This window comes from Sparus aurata, chromosome 17, assembly GCF_900880675.1.
Source record: "Sparus aurata chromosome 17, fSpaAur1.1, whole genome shotgun sequence".
Lineage (NCBI taxonomy): Eukaryota > Metazoa > Chordata > Actinopteri > Spariformes > Sparidae > Sparus > Sparus aurata.
This window is the reverse complement of record NC_044203.1, coordinates 23,402,969-23,421,385: the sequence shown is the minus strand read 5'-3', so window position 1 is coordinate 23,421,385 and position 18,417 is coordinate 23,402,969. Positions and strand designations below refer to the sequence as shown.

General features: G+C 41.5%; 2 protein-coding genes across 3 annotated transcripts; one reads left to right on the top strand and one right to left on the bottom strand.

Moving 5' to 3' along the window:
• Positions 1-759: 759 nt before the first annotated feature.
• On the bottom strand, positions 760-3,645 carry cdc42ep5 (CDC42 effector protein (Rho GTPase binding) 5). The gene is made up of 2 exons (XM_030392656.1): positions 3,460-3,645; positions 760-2,610 (listed from the first exon to the last, which is right to left on the bottom strand). Exon 2 carries the CDS (start codon positions 2,606-2,608, stop codon positions 1,706-1,708), a length of 903 nt encoding a protein of 300 aa, XP_030248516.1. The 5' UTR covers positions 2,609-2,610; positions 3,460-3,645; the 3' UTR covers positions 760-1,705.
• A 3,257-nt stretch (positions 3,646-6,902) lies between these two features.
• On the top strand, positions 6,903-17,364 carry leng8 (leukocyte receptor cluster (LRC) member 8). 2 transcript variants are annotated; one of them, XM_030392653.1, is made up of 15 exons: positions 6,903-7,293; positions 8,047-8,179; positions 8,504-8,713; positions 8,868-8,945; positions 9,147-9,576; positions 10,357-10,528; positions 10,608-10,778; positions 10,956-11,204; positions 11,291-11,455; positions 11,589-11,883; positions 12,092-12,193; positions 12,318-12,386; positions 12,476-12,605; positions 12,694-12,901; positions 12,993-17,364. In XM_030392653.1, the coding sequence occupies exons 1-15, from the start codon at positions 7,253-7,255 to the stop codon at positions 13,153-13,155; spliced, it is 2,616 nt and encodes an 871-aa protein (XP_030248513.1). In that variant the 5' UTR covers positions 6,903-7,252; the 3' UTR covers positions 13,156-17,364. The 2 variants fall into 2 exon arrangements, with proteins under 2 accessions (XP_030248513.1, XP_030248514.1); XM_030392654.1 differs by lacking the exon at positions 6,903-7,293 and adding an exon at positions 7,321-7,718.
• The last annotated feature ends 1,053 nt before the right edge of the window (positions 17,365-18,417 follow it).

Genomic DNA, 18,417 nt, shown 5'->3' with positions numbered 1-18,417 from the left:
TTCTTTTTTATTTAAAGTGAGAGTGGTCTGTTCTATGTCTGTTTTTTATTCATAATTGAGGACGGCTCAAATTGCCACTGGTTGACACAGTACTAAAAAAATCTGCTCTCAAGTGCAAATGCAGTCACATCACGAAGTTATGACTCAATTACAAGTAAAACCGCTTGTAGTAAAAGTGCTGATCAAATATGAACCATCATCCTGCTCATAGTCTATTTCTCTCCTGAATCGCTCAGCAAAAGATGCATGTAATACAATATTGCTTGTGTCTTGCTGGCTGCCATAATCTTTCCATTTAAGAACAGCCCTCCCAGCCAAAACTAAGCAGTATTGAGACTTTCTGTATTTTCTCTGATCATGAAGCATCAATTTTGTTTTTTAATGTCTCTTTTAACTGATAAAAACTACTAGTTTTGAAATATTACTTAAGTAAATGTATTATCAAATGTAATAGTTACTATCAGTGGTTGCCTTCAGTGAAGTACTGTCCTTGGTGTACTATTTTGAGTTACTTTATTTCCATCTGCTGCTACTTAATACTCTCACTTCACAACATGTTTTAGGCTACGTTTATTTGATAACTTTAATTACCTTGCAGATTACATTCTAGCCCCCCTGCACATTACTTTATTGAGGAAGCGGCTATAAATAAAAGTCCAGGCTTAAGAATATTCACGTTCCAAGTGAGAACCTTTCTGCTCTACTTTTGCCCTGCAGTCATTCCAAACCAAAAAAAAGAGAAGTCATAGCCAAGGCTGGTTGATATTTTAAAATCCCAATAATTGTTTTATTGTTTTCTCTGTAAATCCTTATTAAACCACAGGACGACACATGTTTAAACCAGCATTTTCAACAGCTCAGTGAGCTCAATGGTCTCTCCCTTTTACAGCATTATGAAATATAACACTTCTTCAAATACAGGCGTTATACAAGCAAAGAACATGTACAAAAATACACCGCTGGTCCTGATTAACTATTGACCTTAGGATCCCATGATTGTCTGAGCGTTCAGTTGCCCAAGGAAAAGCTTTGGTGACTTGAAAACATGCTGAATAACTGCAACACAGGTCTGACTTGGTCTCAGATTTGGAATGTGACAAATTCACAGTAATTGATGAGACACAGGATAACGTTCTGTCCTGGGAGCTATTTGTAAGGCTTAAACATCAAGAGAAGACGTGGAGATCGTAATAAACATGCAATATGAGAAATAACTATTAAGACATTGATATGGCGCAGGGTACAATAATGTAAGCACACAGCTCCCTTTTAAGGCACTATAACATACAGCTCCATAAACTTTACATGGCAAATATACTGTAAGACATTGTAGAAATTAAAATTAAATTTAGCCTGAATCAAACTTTCCACTGAGCATCAGTTTCATAGCAAAGCTTCCAGGTGAATGAAAAATAAAAGTGCTACAAATCTTTCACTGTATTAACCAAAATGACACTGTCTTCTTTTTTTTATCGTAACAAGTCTTTTGTGAATCTGTTACCCTCATAGATAAAACATTAACTGTGTTTTCCAGTTGAGCAACGTCGTCGAGCTGTGTATCTCGCACTGAGTCTTGAAGAATCCAGTTTGCATGCCAGTTAAAGCCTCTCATTCAAATGACCCTGATGTGAGTTTAGGGAAATACAGTATGTGTGATTTACTTGACAGCAAAGACGTGTTTTCAAGGGGAAGTCGCACTGATCCCCTATAGACCGATTTCATCATCAAACTCGTCTTCAAATGTGTAGCCTCGTCCTACTTCCTCCTCCTCCTCCTCCTCCTCCTCCTCCTCTGAGTCAGAGTCTGAGTGGCAGTTTTCCACCCTCCTCCTGTCCAGTGAGGTGACCCCTTCATACTCTGAGCTATGTGATGAGGCCGGGCTAGGTGTCAAATCTGCTTTGTGATTGGTGAACTCGGTGCTGACCTCCTCCACCTCCTTGTCGCTCTCGCCCATTGTTGGACTGCGACATGCCAGCTGATCTTCGTCCTGGAAGTCAAACGCCTGACCCTCCTCCTCTTCGGACGCTTGGCGAATGATCTCCTCGCGTTTGTCGCTGAATCGCACCTTTGGTCGTAGCCCCTTTGGCTTGATCCCGTTGGCATCTGGTATCCTGCCGTCTCCCACCTGGTTTCCATCCAAGCCAACCAAGTTCTGCCCGTTCTGCATGTTCACGGACATCTCCGTGGCCCCTTTGACAGAGGCTGTGCCACTTTTGGGACCAAACACATCCTCTTCATTGGAGTCGAGCCCCATACCGTCCATGATCCCGAGTACATCCCCAAGCATAGACGGGCCTAGATCCAGATCCAGGTCGAATGAAGACACTGACTCAGAGTGCTGGAGCTCATTGTTCTGTGGGCTTCCTGGAGCATCTGTGTAAAGATCACTGTGGTTTTCTGTCACCTGATGAAGGTCAGAATCTGGCGCTGTATCTTGGTTGACTGCGTCGGGGTTCGGCTTGCTCGGGCCTAGAGTGGACAGGAAGGAGGTGTCCCCGAAGGCGTCACCTCCTCTCCCAATGTGCATGGTGTGGCGAAAGTCACCCAGCGGGGCCGAGATCATGGTGGGATCCAGGCGAGGGGCCCGGGTGGATTTGTGCAGCGGCATGACTGTGGACAGATTGAGGAAAAGGTGAAGAAGAGGGTAAACTCACGAAACTCCGAGCAAACGAGATAACAGTGTAAAAGACAAAAAAAAAAACAACTGTGCAGAAAGCAGCTGAAAAACCGGAGCCTGATAAGACAGGGCCGCGTCAACACATCTGGTTGTGCAACACTGCAGGAGAGCAATGAGCATTTTGGCACTGCTGCGGCTGTGAAGGCCATGCTGAGACTTGTACTTGAAACACACTCATGCAACGCTAGCACATACTTTTCTCTACCCTCAGGGGTGTGTGCATGTGGACGAAAACAAGACAGTAACTATCTCTACTAAAAAAAAAAGAAAGCTGATTATATGACACCAGAACCATTGAGCTGTTACTTTAAATGAGATTTTAGTTTTAAAAGAAAGAAAGAAAGAAAAAAACTACTCCTGTTGAGACATTTGAAGTTAATTATTAGAGTATCTTTACAGCAGTTGCGAGTTGATATCACCTCATAAAGTTGGCAGTGTCACCTGATTAACAATGTCTTTATCAACATCAGACACCAGCGCTCACATCTGAGAAATCTTTCTTTTTTTGTCTTTTCTTTTTTTTTCATGACTGTGACTCTGAGAGGGGAGGGGGCTCACAGGCCTCCCCCCCCAACCCTCAAGACTTTACAATCACAACTAAAGTCAAATGTGACACATCAGTGAAATATAAAGTCTATTTCATGTCTTAGAGCCTACGTTGCGCACGTGAGGGGCTCCACGTATTGATCCAGCTGTGAGAGGATCAATATATTTAAAAAGTTGATCAGTTTTGAGTGAACTGAGCGTCACCGTAAAACATCCAACAAGCGCGTGAAACTTACTTTTTTAACGGGTGTGTTCTGGTGTTCGGTGGGCTCCCTCCTCAGTATCCAGCTCTTTCATCTGGCTTTTTGCTTTCGCTTCCCTCTCGACTTTTCCCTCGCTCTTTTTCTTTCGCCGTCGCTCGTTTGTCTGTGTGTGAATTTTCTTTTTCTTTCCAAAGGGATGGGCATGGGCGAGGAAGTGACGCGGGGAGCGCAGAGCTGGATCAAAGTGGACTGTCGACTTTACCAGACGCGGTTGAATATGAGCGATCTAACAGTCACCTCCACAAACACAGGGGAAAGTTTGTTTTCATTATCGTTTTTTTTTTTTTTTTTATAATACACAGAGTTATGTTTTAACTGTAGTTTATTAAATTAAGCAACCTGACTGGGTGACTGGAGGGTTGTGTGTATAAATATCCAGATTGAAAAGTATCACAGTCTCACTGTCATGATGCCAACCTCACTTTTATGTAATAATGGAAAAATAAGGCTGCAGCCAGGATTTTGGAATACTGAAGCCACCAGTCAAAGTCCTGCCACTACTAACAAGTAAGTTTCTAAAAAACAAATGTTTTAATATTTGGGTTATGTTTCATTTATTCAGTAGGCTGTTGAATTATAATGTCTGCAAAGATAAGACCAGCATTATTGTATATATTTTGTGTTAATTTTAATCATGTCTGCAGTGTTCAGCCCCAGGATCATCCTAAGGACTAAATCTTTAAAAATAGATGTATTATACCCCAGGGAGGAAGTTGGATTTCTATAAATAAAAACAAAAAAAACAGTATGGTCTTGACCTGCTATAATTCAAAATGTCATTAAAAACTTGACTTGACTTGATTTGTCTTCAGTAAAATTAGGTTTGTTTTTAAACAGCTGGGCAATGTAGTAGTCAGGCAACACAAGAGTAAGCAGTGCATTTGTAGGGGACTATTTTCAGCTGAGGAATAACACACCTTTTTACAGCAGTAGAACAACATATTTGGTCATGACACAGAATAAACTAGAGCCTGTGTTTTTGCTTCAACAGAGGGTTATTGTATTTTGTGTGAAGGTATATCATTTTGTTGCTCTTTTTTTGTGTAGTTGTTTCAAACATGATGTTGCAAAGTTATAACCTGTACTTGTTGTGGTTGTCATGTTAATTAGGACGCCAGGAAGACTAGCGGCCACTTTGTGGAAGCTAATGGGGATCCAAAAAATAATTTTAACAAATGTAAAAAGCCCCCATGCTCATGTGGTGAAGGCACTGGTCACCCAGTGCAACAGGGATGAATGACCACAATAGAGGTCAGGGGATTTGGCTTTTGTTAGATAGACAATTCTTCTTAGTTGGATCTTTCTAGGACTTTTTTAATGGAATTTGAAGCAATATGAAAAGGTATAGGCCTTACATTTAAAATTACATGAAGTAAACAAGGTACAAGGTACATTTAATGTCATTTTTTTAAACAAGGGTTCAAAAAGACAATAAAGTTTGAGTCCTTTTAAGTCCTGCTACATTAATTTTAGACAATGGCGTCTCAATAACCAACTCAAAGTGAATTGATAGTTCTGTCCTGTACCATTCAACATCTTCTATTCTTTAACTTTAATTCATTTGCTCGGTTTTCGTTGTCCTTGTTTCTAACTGTATGTCAGTTCATGTGTAGTACACTGACACACACAGACACACACAGACACACACACACAGACACACACACACACACACACACACACACACACACACTGCAAACCAGAGTCAAATTCCTCGACGTGTACACATGCAAACTGATTCAGATTCTGATTATCTCTACTAAATCAACTGTTATCACACAGTTGTTTTCAGGCGTTACTGACTGGTTAGATAAAGTGCGGCTTTTTTTGGTTTACCAACATGATTTTCAAAATTATGTATCTAAACGTCCTTCATTACTTTAAAAAATACTTACATAGGCCTAACATATATGTGCGTTTTTAACCGTCCAATATAAACTCTCACCATTGCTAAAATCGTCAAATTCATGGATAGAAAAAATCCATTTAATCTGTGACCTCAGTGTCCTCAGTGGTCACCTCACTCAGGCTGCGGTCATGCTTAATGCTACACCAGTATACCAGAGGCGTTTCATTTCACCCTGAAATTATTATGAAGGGTTTCGCTTAAATTGGTGCAATTATGATGGAATGCAGTCAGTGAAGTTAACCCTCATGAGCTGCACCACCTAGCTGAAATAGTTTTAAAGGGTGTCAGACTGGGGCATAATAAACTCACATAGTTAACCCCACATTCAGCCACTTATACAACCAAAACTAAGAAACTCTCTTAAAAACAAACTGGGGGAAAGCTGAATTCTAATCAACAACAGGAGTGGGGTTGGGATGCTTTTTTTAGGCGTCCAAATTTTCCGGCTTCCTGTCAGGAGTCGAAGAAACAGTAGCAGGACCAAAGCCCAGGTACTCACACAATGGAGCTGGCTGGTGAGTCATTGTTTGTGAGATGTTGTCACAAATGCTCCACATATTTACGTGATGATGTAGCTGGCAGGACGACAATGGGATTATTCATTGAGCAGGCACATGAAGTCATTCACTGTGAGAAATGGACTGGAAATTACACCAATTACTGTATCTTATTTGTTTTGAGAGCTGCACACCCTGACATCAGAGAGGATAAAGCCGACAAAAGTAAGACATTAAAAGGAAGGCGTCATAGTATTCACTTCATAGTGTGTCATATTAAAAGGCCACTCCACTCTCAAGACACTGTGAGCTCTGCCGGTCTTTTCTGTGTTTTGTGTTTTGTTTTGTGAATTGGGGGGGGGATCGTGTGTGGGAGAGACTGAGACAGGAAATGACTCTCCTCTCCATAATACACAAACACTCACTCAAGGTCACACAAACACACATCCTGCAGCTGTGTGTGCTTCACAGGAAGACAAGCGGAAGAATGTGTAGCCTTAAGTGAGTGAATAGGCCCAATATCTATGAATTTTGACGAGACACATAGTGAAAGCATGCACTGAGCTGTGGATTAGGTAAAATGAAAGCCAGCCCAGTCTCCAAAATATGGTCACAGTTAAGAATAGTCCCACAATGACAACTCACTGACTAACAACATCTGATGTTAAGATGAATAATATTAATGTGCAGTTTGTATATTATTAGTGATTGGACTCCATTTAAGTTTTCTTTTCCTTTTCACTTCTAACTAGACCCACATGAGATTGAAAGCAAGTTTTATGCCCTCAGTTTAGCCCTTCAGGCATCACAATACGACCCCGTCAGTGTGATTGACAGGCGAGAAAGCGAGTACGGCTCCGACTCAAACCCAAAGCCAGGCATGTGATTGGTGGAGCCTGTAGGGGGCGGTATAGAAGGGAGAAAATGGGCGACTATAGCTCTGCCTACAAGGACGAACTCTGGGCACAAAACTGTAACTTCTAAGCAATACGTCACTTGACTTGGCCAATTTTGCTTGAGCTGCCATTTTGTATCTCCACAGTTTGGCCAGACGAAGTGGGTCCTCAGCGAAGAAGGAAGCCAATGTGCTAATGTTGACATCATTCTTTTTATTTGCACATTTACTTAAAATATATTAAAATTGATTTGTTTTCATAGGATAGCTTTATTCCCGATCGGCATCTCTCCTTGTAGCGAAGACGACAGTTGACCGTCGAATTAGTGTTCAGCTTGTTTACCTTTTGATGTAGCGGGAGAGCTAACGCTAACGACGTTAGTCGAGTTTCTCGCTAGCCAGCTAGCTTAGCTAGCGAAAAAGTGTCCTAGCCTTAGCTTTCTAACGCTAACTGTAGTCAGTGGCGAAATGGCGGCCAACACGACACAAGCAACCGCTACAACTAACTGGTAGGTCGCATCTTATACACCAGAAGACCAACAACACATGGTGTAAAGACATGGATGTGTTATAATTTAAGACTATAACGTGCACACACATTGTAGTTCGGCTAGCTCTAATATTGACATAACGACAATTATGCTAGCTCGGCACCGCTAGTGTTGACAAATGCTAGCACTCCTAGCTACATCCAGGCCTTCACATTGATCAACAGAAAGCTAATCTATTAACGTTAGGTAACCTAGGCACGTAACGATGGTAACTGAATCGTTAACGTTCGATGGTATTTATTCATACGTTGTCATCGACTAGAGGGTTTGGTGCAGCCAATTGTGATAGTACTGTTAATAATTCAATTTTAGCAGACTTAACTTAATGCAACATATATTTAGCCAGTTATTTGTATAATTTCCATCTGCAGGCTAACATTAAGGTAAGTTCTTGATTTGCCTCAACCAAGATGATGAGCGGTTGAATGTAACGTTAACCCAAGATAAAAACTCAACTGCTAGATGTTTAGGTAGAAGTGAACCTACAGTAAAATCTCTAATCAAATCTAAAAAGTCATACCTGCTCTGTAGTAAAATGTAAATATAAGATAACCTACATTTGTTTTATATTAGGTTGAAGTCCTTATTGATTCATTTTCAAATGTGTGTCGCTCAGTATGGACACTTCTTGAGCATGTTTGTCTGCTGTTTATCAGGTTAAAGATACTCGTACAAAACCACCCTTAACTCGTGTTCTTGTGGTGTTGGCAGGTCCTACGGTGCTTCTGGAGACAGCCAGGCTCATGAAAACCCGGAATGGGAGAAAGCAAGACAAGCGCTAGCTTCCATTAGTAAAAGTCAGAGCGCTGCTAAGACTACACAAGCCAATCGGACCACAGCAGAGGTTAGCTTTATCTCTTTGTTTTGTTTTGTTTTGGTTTTGGTTTTTAGACCTGGAACCAAAATGCATCTGGGGAATCTTATCTGAAAAATCACATCAAAATACATCAAATGTCAATTGACCACATTAAAAGGTGGCGTCAGAAGAAATACAATTTAATTCACATGCTGCTGACATAATCGACAAGTACAACTCTGTGCATATGATTGTGTAAGTTGGGGAAATAATTTACAATGATTTCTTCCTGTAGCATTGTCATAATATTTGTTCCTGCCATATGATATACATTCTGCAGTTTTTAAACAGCAAGGCTGTTTGTCATTTCAGGCTGGTCAGTTCCAGCCAACGGTGACTGACTCTGCAGCCATGCAACAACAGCAACAGCAGCAGCAGCAGCAGCAGCAGCAACAACAACAACAACAACAACAACAACAACAACAACAGCAGCAGCAGCAGTACTATCCATGGTACCAGCAAACTCAGCAGCATTATCCTGGATACACATACCCCTATAACTACTACTACCCCATGGGTCCAGTAAGTACAGAAAATAATCTTATCAGATCCTATCAAAACTTATGTTAAACCAACAAATGTCTCCTTGGTGTTCAATTCAATATTTCCTCCTAAAATAATTTCTGATGCTGAGAGGGTTGTGCAATGACAACATGTGTTTCTGTGACTTTTCCAGTACGGAGCTGCATACCCACCAAATCAGTATGGTGTTCCCCCAGGGCCTTATCCAGGAACTCCAACCTCTAATGGACAGGTACATAACAATAATTTCTAGGTATCCACAGACCCCTTAATTGTGTCACAGGAATATTCATCGACCTGACTGAAATAGTTTTTGTTCCTGACACGTTTGATTTTAGAAAATCATAAGCACCTCACAAATTAATGCCTGAGTCACTACATGACCTGTGACTCATGCAAACTCATTATTAACGCCGCTCTTCTCTTTCCTTAGCCTCCTCCGGTGCCTGGAATGGAAGATCAGTCCCCCAGCTATCCCTCTCAACCACAACCCCCTCCCCCTGCTACTCCCCAGCCACCCCAGAGCCCAACCACATCAGAGAAACCCCCTCCTCCCCCACCCCCACCTATTCCTCCCCCTCCCAACTCTCAGTACCCCCCTCCGCCATCCCAAAATGCTTACGGTGCCAATAACTCCATGTCATACCCACCTGGTGACCCCAACCAAATGCAAGTTTACAATCATTCCCAGGGAAGGCCTAACTATGGACAGGGCTTCCAGGCCCAGAATACCTATCAGCCCCCCCAGAATACCTCCCAGCAGCAACAGCAGCAAGGCCAGTATGTGCCAGGGCTTGGCAGAGGAGAAGCCAACAAGAACAAAAACCAAAAACAAGGACAGCAGCTGTGGCACCGCATGAAACGTAAGATTTACTCTTTTGCGAGGTAGCTGTTGTGCATAACATTATCTCAAGTAAGTTACTACAGGCAGTTTCATGTAGGTGTCTATCTCTGATGCACCCATACACATGTTATTCCTATTACTGTTTCTGTATTTGCAATTTAGGTCTCAAAATCTTGTCTGTTTGTTTCAGCTACAACCAAGTAACTGACATCGATATCAGATCAGAAAGTAAATGTATTCATACACAGGAACCTGGAGTGATAGAAATAATTTGTTCCTGTACATACAGAAAATATGTGTTAAATAAATTAATAAATGATTGTTGTTGAAAGAGAGGCAGAAATCCTCTCCATACTGGGAGAACTCTGCCACAGCAATGTAGGAGAAATACAGGCAGGCGGGTGTTTCACTTAGCAACCGTTGTACTGACGCACAATCCCTGTCTCTGAATTGTACCAATCAGAAAGCTCACAGTCTGGTTTTTTCACCAATCAGGAATTTCAGGAAAGGGCTGTGCGGTTTAAAAACTGTCGTCAGTAGATATGTTGTGGCTCTACATTCTGAATCCAGACCAATCCATATATTCTACTAAAGAAGAAGGTTTTGTTCTTCTGCATCTCTATATTTGGTTGCTACGAACATTCTAGTGAATATTGTTATAGAGGGCTGAACAGAAACAACATTAAACATGACTACAGGAGCTATAGACTGATTTAGAACACATGTAAATTTAAGTTAGACCAAACATTTCTGTGGGAGTTTTTGTTATATTTATTCTTTTTCCATTTTTCCCTTACAGAGGCACCTGGGGCAGCTTCCGTGAAGTTCAATATTCCCAAGAGGCCCTATCAGGTTCAGTGTTCTGCCATTTCCAATCAGACTTTCCCTCCAGGCGAGCAGCCTTCAGGATTGAATCCAACCCCTTCCTCCCCAGCTAGTGCCAGTGCTGCACCTGGTGGTGCTCAGACACGGTGAGAACTGGTCTGTCTGCACTAATTCTGTCTCTTAAATCTTTGAATAGCGTGTTTACTAAGGATGCTTTCTCTCCAGACCCCAGGACTGGCCACAAGCCATGAAGGAGTACGTGCAGCGCTGTTTTACAGCCTGTGAGACAGAGGAGGACAAAGATCGTACAGAGAAGGTGCTGAAGGAAGTGCTGCAGGACCGGTTAAAGGATGGCTCTGCTTACACCATTGATTGGACTCATGAGCCATTGCCTGAGTGAGTTTAGTCGTGAATTCATGTCTGTCTAGGTTTTGTATTGATATACTATATTTTGATGGGTGAATTGAAATGTCAAACTCAATTCTTTTTTCTAAATAGTTTTGGATTCATATGACTTGTGTATAGTGTTGCCTGCAGGTTGAAAGCCCATTAAGACTATTATTGTTTTTTTAGGCTAAAGGTCAAACAGTCTCGTTGGGAATCTATTCAACCCCAGAGGAACTCAGATGGCTCAATTAGCCGTGGTGGAAGCACAGCAGCCGCAGCGTCAAGAGGCAGAGGTGGTGGACACAGATTGGGGCACTACAGGAATATATTTTCTCAAAGGAGTCCATCTTCTAGTTCCTCCCGTTCCTCTTCCCGCTCCCCATCCCCCTCCCACGGCCGACACAGAGACCGCAGCAACCAAAGGCATAGGCGCAGGTAACACAATTTCCTCTCCTTTTCTTTGGTTATGGTTGACATCATGTGACTTTGGATTTCAAATGTCCGGTTCTGTGTGCTCCCAGTGATTCTGGCTCACAGTCAGACAGTAGCATCTCCAGCGACCTCCGACCTCAGCTCTCTCGACGGAATCAGAGAGGAGCACGTGGTCGTGGTAATGACAGGGATAGAGGCCGTGGAGGTGGAGAGAGAGGACGTGGAAGAGGAGGAAAAGCCAACAGAGGAAGGCGGTAAATAAACCTACATTATACTACAAACATTTAATCAAACCATATTATAAGGCCCCTACTGTTATTGTTGAGCAAACCTCAAATGTTTGCTTCTTTTACTAGTTTGTGAATAACCTTTAATTTCATCTCCCAGAAACATGGAAGATGCTAATTCAACTGTTGGAAAGAAAAGGAAAGGCGGCAATGCAGGTCTGGATTTCCACGACCCCAACAGAGAAGCCAAGAAGCAGAGCAGAGCGGCTCGTTTTCACAAGCAGCTGCGCACAGAGCCACTGGTTCTTTCCATCAATGCTCTGGACTTACCTGATGGAACACAGGAGGGCCTCAGCTGGGAGGACTGCCCCATCGTGGGAACATGCCAGGACATAACCAAGTCATACCTGAGGCTCACCTGCGCCCCAGATGCCTCCACTGTGCGCCCTGTACATGTAAGTCTAACTCAGTACTTAAGTACAACGTTTATACTAAGTTTTCTTGGGCCAGTTTTTCAGCAAACGTTTTTAGACTTTTAAATTGCATAAAACAAGGGAGAAGGAGTTATATGTAATAGCAATTTTTGAGAATATTTGTCTTCTTCTATATCACACAACATCCAGGCGTTAATCTATTTCTGAACTTTTTTTTATTGTTACTCAGGTCCTGAGAAAATCTTTGCAGGCTGTGAAAGCCCACTGGAAAAACAACCAGGACTACGTGTATGCCTGCGAACAGATGAAATCCATACGACAGGACCTCACGGTTAGTTATCCTTACATGTTTTGTTTGTCCTTCTGTCTTTGTCTTTTCACCCAGTTGAGTTCTGTCTGGGTTTGTTCTTATTTTTTCTTTCAAAATCTGTTTATTTTCATCCCTCAATATCCAGGTCCAGGGTGTTCGTACTGAATTCACAGTAGAAGTGTACGAGTGTCATGCACGCATTGCTCTGGAAAAGGTGAGTCTGTCTTGAGTTATAAATGCTGCATTGCCTAAGTGATAATAGAACATTTGTTTTAATGCATGCTGAATGTTCCTTGTCGTCAGGGAGACCACGAGGAGTTTAACCAGTGCCAGACCCAGCTGAAGGCCCTGTATAAGGACAATCCTTCAGAGAACATTGGAGAGTTTACAGCATATAGACTGCTGTACTACATCTTCACTAAAAACTCTGGAGGTATGCTCACATTATTTTCTTTGCACGTTCTCACCCTTTTGGCATTTCCTTCCACCTTTTGACCTCGGCCATTTGTCTTCCCCTCCAGATCTGACCACTGAGTTGGTGTACTTGACCCCGGCGCTGCGGGCAGATGTGTGTGTGTCTCATGCTCTTGCCCTCCGTGCTGCTTGGGCCCTAGGAAACTATCGCCGTTTCTTTAAGCTGTACCTGGAAGCCCCGCGCATGGCCTCATACCTCATTGACAAGTTTGTAGAGAGGGAAAGAAAGGCTGCACTCAGGGCCATGGTCAAAACGTAAGTCACCTTACAGAGAAATCGTCTTGGAAATATTAAGTTCATATTACCTTTGTGCTGATTTCTGTTTCTCTGCTCTTCTTGTCTGCAGGTTCAGGCCCGACTTGCCGGTGCAGTATGTACAGTCCAATCTGGGCTATTCTTGTTTAGACTCCTGTATGGCCTTTCTTACTGGGCTAGGTGTCACGTTTTATCCCTCTGACCCCGAAAAGATAGACTGCAAAACCAGCTCAGCCTCTTTGGCTGCCTCCTGAGGGGGTGGGGAAGCGGGTTAGTACCATGAAGGGAGATGCTATGGGACCATCCAGGATCCTTACATACACAATTTACTGCACTTCAGACACCTCAGCCAGTTTAGATAGAGTAGCTGGCAGACTTACAGCCATTGACGACCCATACATGGTAGAAATTGTAATATTCTGATACTTGGTTTAAAACATGAGGAGTCTGCTCACACATAAGTACTATAGTTTAGGCTTGTGCCGAAGTATCTTACTACATTCATAATGCCAGAAAAGTGAGTCAGTAGTTAAGATTTGAGATTATCGTGTAATCTCAGCATTTAAAGGCCAAGAGGACCAGATCAGGGAGGCCCCTAACCCTCATGGTTCCTGTTCCTTTACCACCAGCAGATGTCAAAGCTAACAGTGTTCTGTCATGTTTTTTCCTTCCTCAAGTCAACAGCTCCAAGACCAGAAGATTCAAGCCTTGTCAGCCGAAAAGGGAAATGCAAGCGGCTGTTATTCAAGTCATTCAACACATAACTACAGAATCAGATCAACTTTACATCTCCCTTTAAGAGACTGTGCGATAACGAGGTGAAAGATGCCAGCAATGTGTCTGAAAGAAGAAGAAGTGGTGGTTTGTATGTCCTGCCCTGCGCCCAATTCTCCTCAAGGTATCTGCAGTTGGCTGTTCGTCCTGTTCCTTGTATCCAGTGGTATGCCCGTGAAAGCAATGGACTTAAGTCTTAAAGTCTTGTTCCTGATTGAATTAAGTAGTATTCATTCGCTGGTCACAGTCATGAAATGGTCGGCCTGCAGTGAGGAGAAAGTCTCAATCTGACGAGCATTGACTTTGTATGATCATGGATACAGGCAAGTGTTCTTCATCAAGCTGATCTCCTCGCCCCGGCATACCCTCGAAGCTGAGCACCATCTCCAGAATCAACGCACCCAGAGGCAGAGAGGGAATCTGCCTCCATCATCCTCAGGTAGAAGTCCTGCCAGCACCTGAAATCCCCCATACAGCTGAATCAACACAGCAAAGTGGAGCAGTGGAGCCCAGTTGTCATCCACATCATAACCTCACAAGCTGTAATTCCAAAGAAACATCTTAATACAGCGGTGGGTGAGGGTGATTCAACGTCGTGGAACAGCAGCAGGAAACCAAATGCTTCTCCCAGAAAGAATAACGACGAGTGGTTTGTATGCTACATCTGGCTCTGGTTTTTACGAGGCGGGTAAGCGAAAGGGACTTCTCTGGAAGGAGGTGGATGACGACTCAACAGAGATGTTGCCTCACATTTCCTCTGTATTAAATGTTATGCCTTGTGTCTTTGGACAGCAGCATCAGCCTTTATTGACATCAGGAAAGATAATTGGATACAAAGCAGATTTTTATGAAAACTCACAGGATAGATGATTAAAGTATAGCAGATTTGACGACATCCTAAAATGCAAAATGGAGTTGATAAGATCCCAAAACACTACTGCTGTCTAAATAAAGTCGTTCAAATCAGAATATAATTTTTAAGCTGTTGGTAAATGAATTAAAAGGGAGATGTAAGTAGAGTGAAGACAAGTGATTTTATGTCCACTTTTCCAGCTGTTGGGGTGCTTTTTTTCCCCCAAATGTCGCCACTCTAGTGTACAGAAATTAAAAAGAACTAAATGAAATATAATAAGATGCCCTGTAAGTAGCAGTGGAGTTCCCTCTGATGTGAGTTTGGTACATTTATTTTCAGGAGGTTTGTGATTTTCAGGACCTAGAATAAAATTGGTATTGGTGCACAGTCTTTGGTGGTAATTGGGGAAAAATGTGTTCTGATACTTAAAGTACTGATCAGAATGAAAATGTCGGCAAATGTACCCCTCAGCATCAGAACTTTTCAATATAAACTTAATACCCTATAATATCCTCAATGAGTGGAGATTAACAACACAGGCTGACACATTTTTTTTTTTTTTTTTTTTTTAAATTGAATAGTATTAATTACCACTGTGGAAATATTGAACCTGAGGTATTGAAGACTGTGATGTAGCTGACCAGAACATGAGTTCTGAGAGTGGATGCAGGCTTTGTGTACAATCTACGCGTTTTCATGTCTGCGGTATATTTTGTGTAAATATTGTATAATATTGCTGTGATTTCTTTTCAGTTAGTGCCTAGTGTAGTTTTTTTGTTCACACATGGGTAAGTGTGAGATTTTTTTTTTTTTTCTCCTGGGTTTTGCAAAACTCTTCTTAGACCATTTATGTGAATATGTAAACTTAAAGCAGACGGGTCTGGGTCGGGTTAGGTGTTATTCCTTCACAGTGAATGTAGAGGTGCAGTTGATAATAGCCAGTTTCCAGCACAGCCTGAGAACATTATATGCACAGGCTTTTGAACCAAATTTTTGAAGAGGTGTGATGCTCGATTTCAAGTGATAAGAAAAATTTGGTTTGCTAAAATTGGCCATTCAGGCAGAAAACACATTGCCACATTTGTGTCACTTGCCTGTTTTCTGGCAGTTTTGTGTTGGCAGATACAAAACTGGCACACACTCAGTGACGAATAGGACCTCCACTGCCAAACGCGCATGTTGTTAACGCCTTCCACAATTCAAAAGTTGACAAAACGCTCCTGTAAACCTGGATTTGTTTTCCAAACTGTCAGTTGTTCATAATTTCAGCAGATGTTTTGTAATGACAACCAATCTCAACATGTTTTCTTTCTTCCCCCTTCATCTACCTTGACCCCCCCCCCTGTCCTCTTCGCTCTCCCCTCCCCTCACTCCCTGAACCTCTTCTCTTACACACCACCAGACTTCTCATTCTTCAGCTCTTAGTACTGCTGCATTGCAGGAGCACACGGAGCGATGATAAGTGGGCGAACCGCCTCCTGACGCCAGCCGGAGACAGTCATTTGTGAGCAATCCAAGTCTCTTGGTTTGACCCACTGAAGTTGAAGCCATACAGCTGATAAAATACATGGGAGCCTCACATAATGAAATGTGGAAAATGTTGATCTGCTGCTAATGTCATTTGCTGCTAACCCAAATACTTAGTCTTTCTGTGCAACATGAATATCTGTTTGTTTTAAAGATAATGTTTGATGATTGACAGTGTCACCATCTACTGTGGTTTTCTGTTTATCCAGATGCATTTATGATTTTTTTTTTTTTTTAACAGAACGCCCACAGTTGACATTTAGATTTGTCTTTCTTTCACTCAACTGTAAATCTATTTATTTACAGCTGTGAATCATTTGGCTTGTGTTTCCTGGATTGACAGACCAGTTACAGAGAGTTTAATACCTCACTGTCTAAAAAAAAAAAAGAAAAAAAGAATGTGTCTGGACATACAGAACCTGCTCTTATCCTACATTTAGTAACAGTTTTTCTTGGTATACAGTCTTCTTTAGGCAATTTTTCCTTATTTGATAACGCTGGTTTGTGCTCCCGTGCTAAAAAAATTACTTTTTGGTTTCCTCACATGTGACGATCTTGACTGATGGTTGTTTGTGTAAAAAGGAAGATTTCTCAACATGGTTAAAGTTTGTACATCTCAGGTTTTTCTGCATTGAAACAGCCCAGGATGTTTGCTTTGTTGTTTTATTTTTCTATTTTTCTATTTTTATTTTTAGTAGGAAATTCACCCCAGACAACTAACAATACACGTTTTCATTGCGATGCTTTGTTTTTTTCCTCCCTCTCCGATGCCTGATGTCATGTTTTCAGTATTTTTTGCTCCCATGTTACTGTGAAACCTCCATCAGTCCTTGTAACTCCTACCTTTATATCTGACACTGGAACAACTCCCACCTCCCCTCACTTCAGCTGTGTTCATTTCCTGCCCGTTCTTTTTTAACTTCATTTGAATTTGTCTGTTCTCACTTTCTCTGATTTCCTCCCCCTGCATGCTCTCCTCCTCCCCCTCCTCCCTCTCCTGTCTTCTCCTGCAAATCTCTAACAAGTATTTTTTCTCTTCTCATTCTTCTCATTTTCCTTTTATGTTGAGTATGTTTGTGACCGTTTGCCACGTGCAACTAGTCACTCTCACTAGTAAGTATTGTATTGCGTCAGCAATGCTTTCATAGTTTGTGTTGCAGCTCACTAACAACTGAAACTGAAGGTTTATCTGCAATGCCTCCTCCGCACCCCCCCATACCTCTACAGATCTGACATGATAAACTGCCATTTTGTAAATTATTGTGTATATATTTTGAAAAAATCTAATAAAATTCAAGTATAAAGAGCATCTAGTGCTGTTGTTTCTCAAACATGGATTACATATTTGCAGATTGTGGTGATAAATGGATAAAATAGAAGTTGGTCTCAGAAATGAAGAGGCAAATTTTGCAATGATGGTTTATTCAGATACTGAGAAAGACACCTGTGTCTGGCTACTTGACACAATGAAGACATTTTATTTAGATTTCTTTTACAGCACAGATCAAAACATTTGAGGTATAAAACATTATTGAGGTGAATTGAATGGAGTAGTTGGAGCTTCATAAAAGGTGGACAGATGATTTGAAAAGTTAAGAGAGAAAAAGATAGAAAATTCAGCAGCAAAGACTAATGTACAAGAATGTATAAAACTACCTGTTATAAATAGCAAAGGATTGAGCGCATGCGTTAAAGAGTAAATTAAGCAAATGGGCATTAAAGGAGATGGGAAGCAACAGGGCAAATAGGCTGAAAAGCTTTAAAAAGAGAGTTTTGGAAATGAAAAACTCATTCTGTCTATTTCTAGAAACCAAAAATGAAAGCTAATGAAAAGATTACGGTAAAAAGTTCTGAAAAAGATCAGACGATCTTATGTTCGTTGACAGTTTTTACTAATGAAATCCACAATAATCTCAAACCTTCAGCTATGGTAATTCATCTCATGAGTCACAGTTTGAGAATTTGTAAGGACACTTTTTAAATTAAATTAGCCTGACTGTCCAGTTAAAAAAAAGAACGTATAAAGACCAAAAGAGAAACTACTGGTGAAAGAGTTCAATAAAACCACTAAAAACAGTACAGTTAAAAGAAGGAAAGAATAGCAAAGGATTGAGCTCTTGCAGTGGAGTTTAAAAGTGTAAAAATAAAGCACATAAAGGAGAGAGGAGCAGCAGGAAAAATAGTTTGAAGAGGTGAAAGTGTGTTGAAATATATAAATCACAGCCTGACAGTCTGGTTAGAGAAAAAGAAAGTATAAAGAGCAAAAGAGCAACTACTGGTGAAAGAGAAAGGAGCAGAAATAATTAAATAAATAAACTCAGTATAGTACAGGACAGCATAGCAAAGAGTTGAGCTCATGCAG

What these genes read in the sequence shown, in the direction of transcription:
- cdc42ep5 (XM_030392656.1), bottom strand. Translation starts at nt 2,608, where the DNA reads ATGCCGCTGCACAAATCCACCCGGGCCCCTCGCCTGGATCCCACCATG.
- leng8 (XM_030392653.1), top strand. Translation starts at nt 7,253, where the DNA reads ATGGCGGCCAACACGACACAAGCAACCGCTACAACTAACTG. An exon ending in ACTCATGAGCCATTGCCTGA is followed by an intron (nt 10,779 to 10,955) that starts GTGAGTTTAGTC and finishes TTGTTTTTTTAG; the next exon opens with GCTAAAGGTCAAACAGTCTC. An exon ending in CTCAGGGCCATGGTCAAAAC is followed by an intron (nt 12,902 to 12,992) that starts GTAAGTCACCTT and finishes TCTTGTCTGCAG; the next exon opens with GTTCAGGCCCGACTTGCCGG.